This window comes from Brachyistius frenatus, unplaced genomic scaffold, assembly GCF_029030835.1.
Source record: "Brachyistius frenatus isolate BFR_SWC_R1_liver_20210118 unplaced genomic scaffold, ASM2903083v1 Contig_18, whole genome shotgun sequence".
Taxonomy (NCBI): Eukaryota; Metazoa; Chordata; class Actinopteri; family Embiotocidae; genus Brachyistius; species Brachyistius frenatus.
The window spans coordinates 444,967-454,175 of record NW_027210617.1 but is presented as its reverse complement, the minus strand read 5'-3'; the positions used below and the strand labels follow the sequence as shown (position 1 = coordinate 454,175).

At 41.2% G+C, this 9,209-nt stretch overlaps 1 protein-coding gene across 1 annotated transcript in view; it reads left to right on the top strand.

The window, feature by feature from the left end:
* The first annotated feature begins 1,186 nt into the window (after window positions 1–1,186).
* LOC138618745 (ankyrin repeat domain-containing protein 13C) overlaps window positions 1,187–9,209 on the top strand; it is a 30,242-nt gene continuing 22,219 nt past the window's right edge. Inside the window, exons 1-2 of the mRNA XM_069694670.1 lie at window positions 1,187–1,880; window positions 4,179–4,220. Of these exons, the coding sequence (XP_069550771.1) occupies window positions 1,505–1,880; window positions 4,179–4,220 (418 nt within the window). The 5' untranslated portion in view covers window positions 1,187–1,504. The remainder of the gene's footprint in view (window positions 1,881–4,178; window positions 4,221–9,209) is intronic.

Below are 9,209 nucleotides of genomic sequence, written 5' to 3'. Positions count from 1 at the left end.
TTCTGCCACCTGCAGAAGTTCTCTGATGACTCTGCAGTGGTCGGATGTATAAGGGATGGACGGGAGGAGGAGTACAGGGCAGTAGTGGAGGACTTTGTGGAGTGGGCGGGCAGAAATCACCTGCTCCTGAACGTGGCCAAGACCAGAGAGATGGTGGTTGACTTCAGGAGGAAGACGATGGCTCCACAACCGCTGAGAGTTCTGGGAGAGGAGGTGGACATGGTTGAGGAGTACAAGTACCTGGTGTCTCCATCGACAACAGACTGAACTGGAAGACCAACATCAATGCTGTCTACAAGAAGGGGATGAGTCGACTCTTTTTCTTGAGGAAACTTCGATCCTTCAATGTGTGCAGCAAGATGTTGGAGATCCATCATTGGCTACAAACTGGACAGCCTGGAAAAGGTCGTGGAGAGGAGGACGCTGAGGAAACTATTATCCATATTGGATAATCCTGACCACCCTCTCCACCACCTGCTGCAGGGACAGCGGAGCACTTTCTCCAAAAGACTCCTCCAGCTCCACTGTCACAAGGACAGATACAGGAGATCATTCCTGCCCACTGCAATAAGACTGTACAATAACTCACCTCTGGCAAAATCCATCACACAACAGTAACACCATTGTCTGTTTTTCTTGTTTGTTTAAATATAAAAAAAAACAAAAAAACTTTGCACTATTGTTTAGTTAGTTTTAATTTAATTTAATTATTCTATTTTATTTTATTCTATTTTATTGTTTATACTGTGCATTTTTATATTTAATATTTTTTACTGTTATTTTACTGCGCAGTACAGTATATACAATAAAATAGAATAAAATAAAATAGAATAATTAAATGAAATTAAAACTAACTAAACAATAGTGCAACGTTTTTTGTTTTTTTTATTTATTTATTTTTTCATAAATAGGCCTGTTTTTACAACTTCTTTGTATAAAATGACTTGTAAAATGTACAAATGTGTGATTTCCGCCTATATTTGATTCCAGCAAATCCCTCTTTACTGCCAAGCAATGTTCTGGTTCCACTTTTCAAACTCCATGCAAAAAAAAAAAATATATATATATATATATAAGAAATAGGTCGTTTTTTCTTACATGGGACAAAATCTTTGTTAACCAGTGTGATAGGAGCAGTCCCAGCTAGTGACCGCTAGTAACCTCTCTTGAACTCTCGCGATACTACGAGGCGGAAGACATCAACCGAATGCTTTCACACCAGTCAACTGGAGCCGCTTATGTTGTGCAGCAACCAGCGACAGTTTTGGACGACAGGAGAAGAGCGAACAGTTTGTTTTCCCAACAAACCGGTGAACGGTCGCTGCTACTTGTTCGTCTTCGAACAACGTGTCGTTTTTGCGTGCCCGGTGGAAGAAATAAGTGTTTTCATGTTGTACAATTTCCAGCGCCTCTGCGTGAAGACTTCCAACTGGCGAATCGCATCAGTTCGCCCGGAGGGTCATCGTCAGCGACGACACCCTCTGCTCCGTCAGCCGCTTAGAAAATGACCGGAGAGAAGATCCGCTCCCAGCGCAAGGACCACAGGCCGAACAAGGACGAGGACTTACTGGAGCCGGACGAGGAGGCTGCAACCGGGACGTTCACCGCGTCCAAGACGAACAACAAGAGCAGAGCGAGTAAAATCTTCAGCAATCACAAGTTAATCAAGTCGTCGTCCGCCCAGCAGCAGGACCAGCAGTCGCAGATTAACGCCAACACCAACACTCTGTCAACATCGGATGTTATCGATGACAACAACAAAAACCCCATCATCCGAACAGGGCAGGACTTTCCGGTGCACGAATGTGTATTTAAAGGAGATGTCCGACGTCTGTCTTCGCTCATACGGACGCAGAACATCGCCCAGAAAGACGTCCATGGTGAGTTTTCACAGCCGGTTATCACATTAGCACCCCCCCCCCCTTCCCCACCTGAAGGCAGGATCCTTAAAAACAATCACGATCGACCAATTTCAAGGTCCAGTGCAGCTTAGTTTATTTTAGCTCATAGGCCATCAGTCTCCGGCAGCAGTGGAAGTAGGCGAGGCGTCTCCCTGCCAAGGCCGGGAGAACTGAACCTCTAAAATGAGGAATGGTTTGATTTCACTACTCTGCCGTTTCTTCAAATCTAGTTCCCTCAAGTCAGCTTCACAGAAAGTGTGTAAGAGTCATAGTTTGGATGAGGTGCCACATGGGGCCTTTCTGATTTATCAGTAATAGTCACAAAAGCCTTCTGAGATGAGTCATCTTGAATCAACACTGGATGATAACTTGGTCCACCAACAGCCGACCGTTAATGTGTCAGGGCGTCCTGTGTGAAACTTTGCCTGATAGCAACTCTTCTGTGAGACAAAGTCTGCTCAGATAACACCACAAATGCCAAATAACCCCCCCCCTCTCCCTGAGCTGACAGAACCACAAGGGCGTTTTGTTCTGGGACCCAGACAAAAAAAAGTTGGCCTGCACTTGTGCTCAGTGTCAGCAGCACTGGAATGTGGTCTGTCTTCAAAGCTCGGTGTCAGACAGGACATCGGCCTCTGGTGTTGTTGTGGAACTTAAACATGCACTTTAAAAAAAAAAAAAAAAAAAAGTCTCCCGCCCTGCTGACAGTTAGTCTGGCTCAGTGGCAGCTCTGTGTTTACTCCTTCAAGTGGATAAGCTGAGGCCGAGTTGACGAAGGGTCACTGAAATTAGTGAGGTGGTCTCCATTTTATGTTAGCAAAACACACACAAAATAAAGCCTTATTATTTATGCCATTCTTCTCTTTGGGCCAATGTTAGCCACATACTATAGACACAAATGTAATGTACATGTAATTGTAATAAAAATACAAACGGATACAATTCATCCTCATTACAACATTTTTCTCACTTATTGCACCAGTATGGAAAAACAAGTACTGGAATTGAAACTGCTATTCAACTCCAGTGGGATCCAATATTATAAGGCTAATAGATATTAGTCTTTGATATTTTATTTGTCATTAATGCTTTTATTTGGCTTATGAAACACTTTGTCAGTCTCTTTAAAAAAGGGATATATTAATAATGTTTATCATTATTATTGATTAACCTGATATTTTCTATTAATAAATCTCTTTATAAAAATTACCTCAGAAAATAGATATATAGTGGAAGTTCAGTTTCTTGTTCTCCATCTGACTGAGAGGTATTACATTTTCAGTGATATTAACAGAATCATTTAAAGGCCTGTAACACTGTGCTTAATGAATGATTTAAAACAATTCATTGTGATCAAAACTGATAAACTGTCTTTCATTCAGCACTACTTTTTTCTTATTTTACTTCATAAAAAAATAGTCCCAGTGACCAGTTTTGAAAGCAAGGTCTGAATTATCTAGAAGAAATGGGACTATACTTTTGGAAAGGGAGCACGGCCAATGAGGTCAACTATATTTTTTTTACAAAGAACATTTCCTTCACCTCTATTGAGTTGGTTTGGCAGCAAAAATCTCAAGGACAGATGTCTCAAACCTGAGCAGATTGATGGCATCATTAGTAAGTGAGAAAATATTTGTGATTAAGGTGAACTGATCCTTTAAGTGCCAGTGAACCGTTGGGGTCTATACGTACCCAGAAAACGTCCTGTGTTGTGCCCCTGCCCTGTTTGCCCTGCAGTTGATCCCATTATATTCTAGCTGAACTCCAGCCTGTAATTTCACCTACATCAGGGCTTCTACCATGCAGGTTCTCTTCATTGTGTATGTTTGCCCACCGCTCCTCCCCTGTGAGAAGAAGCCTGAAGGAGCTGAGCGGGCACTGTGGCTTCCTCTTAAGGGATTCTCCGGTACTTATGTGGCACAATTTACATTCTGGGAAGAAAACCTGTGATTCTCTACACCTGGCACAAATGTTATTTTCCATGAGGGCAATTCTGATGTGCAACTCTGACAATGCATATGTCTGTTAACAAGCCATGCCCCCACCCGTGTTAAATACAGCTTATTTTGGGGGTGCAGTTGGTTAATAGCCAGTAATATAGCCTGTCATGGTAGGAGAACACACACTTAGCATATCGTTTGGGATTTAGTGGATTCAGCCTTCCAATTGAAGCATCTAATTTACTCCAACTGTGACAGTCCTTAAGGCAAAGTGCCAGTCACAGTCTCTCGTCTCTTTATTCCAGTGTACAAATTCTGTTTTCTTTCCCTTCTTCAGGAAACACACCGCTGCATCTCGCTGTCATGATGGGACACAAAGGTGAGTAGCGTTAAAACATTTACCTCCATGTGGTTTATTTTTGCCTCTCTGTATTTCTGCAGCTTTCTAAAATAATCGCTCTGTGCACCGTACATGTCCTTTGTTGGTGTTTACATTTGTTTGTGTGTGTCTCAGTTCATTTTCCTGTCTTACAAATCCCAGAAGGCAAGATGCCTATGCATGAATAAAGAGGTGGTGTTAATGGATTTTCTCCTGATCAAAATCAGGATTTAACTTTCTCCTTCTGTAATATGCTTTTCTCCAACTTTATTCATTCGCGGAGGGCATTTGATCATATTTAATAATTGGGGATTGGATAATGTTGACACTGCAAGAAGTAGGATCCTCTCAGGAGCTAAAGTCTCCTGTTCTGATTGCTATTACACAGCTGGCTCAAAGACTAAAAGTTTAAAGCTGCCACAGGGTAAGAAGTCCAGATAAGAGATGTAATTTTCAGCTTGCATAGTATTTGCTATGTCTGCTATTATTACTTTTCTGCCAGCGCTTCTCCTGCTGAAGAGGTGACTTCATTGTTGTGATCATTTTTAGTTGAAGCTGTTTTGAAAAAGAGACGGCACAAAATTATTTTTGTTGTCTCTCCCACAGAGGCTACAGTACAGCTCTGTGTGTTTTCCTCCAGAAGACCCTGGAAATAAAAAAGTGATACAAAGTGTGTGTTTGTTTTAAGACATGATAGAATGACCGTGAGTTTAGAATATATGATGAATTTATCATGACATGTCACAGCATTGTAGAATTCTTTACATGGCTTTGTTTTTAGTGCTGGCTGGACTGAAATCAGGCACATAAAACATTAAGGCACTGTCCCTTTGTGAGTCAGTGCTTACATTTAATTTCAAAGGGAGACTTCAGAACATGCTTTTGAAAAATTAATTCACCCTTTTTTGCAGCAGGCTCTCTGCGAACAATTCAGGCATGGGGTTACTTGTGCTGCACACTCCTATTTGTTTAGTGTCTGTCTCTGGAGCATGGCTTTCTATTGATTTCACGTTCACAAAGTTCAATTCCTGTCTTTGGCGTGAAGGCCCTGCCACTACCTATTGGTAATTCAGACAGCGGAGAGCTGAAGTATAGTGGCGGATGGGACGCCATGGAATTGATTGCGTTAATGAGGTTGCCTATCTCTTGCCTGAGCTGCTTCCCTGTCCTCCTGGGATGCTCAGGCCAGACAGGCTGAAGGCTACAGCATGAGATCACAGTCTGGGTGTGGCTGCCCTGTTGTGATGCAGAGGAAAAGCCTCTCTTTGTGTATGGCTTTGTGTGTGTGGGTGTTTATTATTTACCACACTAGTAATGGCAGTTATACATATAATTTTGTTCATTGGGAGCTTTGAACAACTTTAAAGGTTGTTCGGGTGGAAGTTCCATGTAAAAGAGGAAGAGAAGCAAAAGCAGAGCACACAGTGATGAAGTCCAGACAGCTGACATCATTGTCAGAGGTAGAAGACAGGTTTTTTTTCTATCGTGTTCCCTCAAAGGACAGAAAATAAACACGTTTTTCTTTTGTCCAGTGGTTGTGAATATTATCTCATATCTAGCCTCAAAGATAAAATCGTGGGATATTTCAAATTGGTTTCAGCTCTAGATAACAGCTGTAGAGAGTGTTTGGTATCAGTGTCTCAGTCTGGCCAGATCAGTATCCCTCTGAGAGGGTACACATGCACATTTTATGAGGTATTTTCTGTAAGACTAGAGGTTTTTATATATATTTATATGTGTATATATGGTGTATATATATATATATATATATATATATAGAAAGGTGTACATATATATATTTCTATGTATACACACCTTTATTTTTGATTAAAAAAAATCATAGATTTGAGTCAATCTGGAAAAAAAACAGTTCCATTTTTGCCTGAGAGGCTGCAATAATGTGGTTTCGTCAACTCCTGTTTTATTGGGTTGCTGAGTGTGTGATTGATAGGGAAAAAAAAAAAAAAAAAAAAGGTTTGAAAATGTGCTCAGGCTTGATTAGAATAGGGGGGGGGGTTCTTTCCCCCACAGTCTACAGAGCCCCATCAGTCGCCAATGCACATAGTGTAGCATTAGGTCAGTGCTTTATTTCACCATCCTGCGCCCTCATTCTCTTCTCAGAGTTGTATGAGACTTGAAGAGGACCTCGGTACAGGTGCTGCACATGTAATCAATCCAGCAGCTCACAGGGAGACTTCCTTTTATCAATACTTTCACAACAGCGTATTATTGAATCAGACAGTGAACCAGGGCTAATGACTTATCGGCCAATTGTTAAAGTGTCCAGACAGATATTTTCCATCTGATTAAAAGTAATGAGCTGCACTTGTTTGATTATTCTTTCCCATCATCCTTCAAGAACACATTAGCACTGTGATATATACATATGCCACTACTAGAACATCTAAAAGTTATACTGCTCAAATAGGGAACACTGTTCATTCATTTATTCACATTAACCAGTGCTAAGATTCAAAACTGAAATCTCATAAGTATTATGAGGATTCCTTCTAACTTTATTGTTGCTATTTGAAGAAATTCCACCCACAGTAAACTGGATAGATATCAGAGCAAGATCCATCAGTGACAACTTTCTTGATAAAGTGTCACAGATCATGTTACTTCACCAGTAACAACAAGCAGGAACAAGCTTGTACCTGGAATTCTAAGTACAATAATACATCCATAAATGGCAGGTGGTTGCAGTCACTGTCTCAGAAGATGAGGTGGTTAACATAACACCTGCACTTTACTCAAAACACTAGGGGTAAGCAATATTGTCCGAAAATAATATCACAATATTTCAGGCTATTTCTGTGCTAAAAATGATGATATGACAAAATATTTCATTATTTAAAAAAAAAAAATAGGTGTTCTAGTTTTATTTCAGCCTAAGCATAACAGTTTTCCTTTAATTATTCAGTAAAAGTTCAAATATTACGGTGTTTTGTTGTACATCTGATCTTTTGTAACCAAACCACTTTCACGACTAAACTCGCTCCCTACTTTTGGTACCAGCTCCTCCACCGTGCAGCTTCTCCTAGCTGTGCTTTTGTTGCTGTGCTATCTTAGGCAGCGTAACAATATGATGTCATTATGTCAACCAGTTGGAATATCACCATTATGACAATGTGAATGTTTTTATTATTAAAACATAATAACAATACGCTATGGCACACCCCTACAAAACACACTGAAAACAATTAGTGAAGATACCCTGTGTCCCTCCAAACATCATCACTTCATCCACAAAGTCTACTCGCTGTACCCGAAACCCAGACTAGAAGCTACTCGGGCTAGCAGGTGTGCAGCTCGGTACACATGGCCTGGCTGTTATCTCCATGGTTATGTAATGTATGTCTGCTAAATGTTGTCCTTATTATTACACAAGGACTGGATTTAGCAGAGTGATGTATATGTCAAAGGCCCGATGGAGAAAAAGGTTTCCGTCAGAAAGCGAGCGCTCGTGTGTTTGGCAGCCTGCATTTTTTCAACATCAACCTCTGTTGTCAGCTGCTCCATCCCAGAGCCCAGTCCCAGGTTGGACTGCTGTATAAACAGAGGTTTGCGCTTTTGTTTGCTGATGTTACATTGTTTGTGATGCACTATGCAGCTGAATTCGCCCTTTCTGCTTCCAACACATCTTCTTTATTTAATTAAAGCATACAATATGGGCCAGTATTAGTCAATCTTTCTGAAGTGCTCAGAATTTGTACAATATTTAGCAAAGCAAATTGCATTCAGACTAGTCATGAGCCAAGTCTTTGAAACTCAGCTGCATCACTGGTGGGAACACAATGGCTTCCCTGCACCCTGTTTATGTTCATTTTCGTTTTCTTTGCCATGCTTCCGTTTTGAAGTCAGCTGTGCATTGGTGTTCGTGCTAATTACTTTTGAGGAGAATATAGCCCATCTGCGTTGGTCGTTGTCACAACATGCCCTTTTATTTTTCAGCAATTTCTCCACTCCTGGGATAGCTCCACTCCTCTTTGTTGTGTGGATAATATGTTTAATTAGGAAGAGTTTCAAAATGTATCCCTGCGTGTCATTAAGAATGCATGAGACTCTGGCCTCTGTCTCATTAATAAAACATAGTGAGTATGTAGATAGTTGATGTGGTGTTGTGACTGTGTTACGCTCTCTTTTCATAAGGCAGAGATGATTACATCAGGTTGACTCAACTCAAGGCCGATTTCTGAATTGCTTTCATTCTGATATTTAACAGAGAAACAAGTCTGCACAGGAGGACAGTAACTAGTTTGAATTTGTTCATATGACTCATAGGGTTAACTGTAAAGCCTGCCATGACAGATGGGCTGCATCCAGTGTCTATGCGGCTTTTGTCAGCCTAAGTGATCATTAAAAAGGCTGGTCAAACAACTATAATAAAGTTTTGGTCCCATCAAGGGAAAGCCCTACATGACCACTCAGCAGTGGACTGTTAGCACTTAGCCTCTGTTTTGCATTCGTGTGGTTTGCTGCTCACAGGGCTGTGACTGCTCCTGCCCAGTGCTGAGATAGAGCTGTACAGATGCCAGCATTATAATGAATGATGTCACGGCAAAACTGACAGCTGAGCCGGAACAACAGGCTTCATTTTTGGCCGGATGTAGTTTGTTGACAAGCTGCTCAGAGAGTGGAGGGATTTTGTACTGCTCTTGCTGCTGAACTTGCCATAGAAAAGGGATGAGGCTCCTTGGCTGCTTTCCAGTTGTTGGAATACAAGCACAGCTCTGAGGGTGACTCTCCAAAGTGCCAGGGGATGTCTTTTTGTGCCATTTGACATTTGATTGTTGAGAATTCGTCCTCATTTTATAGCAGTGTCGACTCAGAAGGAGGATGCTGAGTTTCGTTTAACTCTAGGTCCCATATGGCTCGTTGGTTAATGGGTCAACTGTCATCTCAATCCTATAAACAATCTGTCCCTCTAGAAAACCAGGATTATTTTTAAATCACTGATTTAATGCCACAGAAAACATCTCCAGTTTG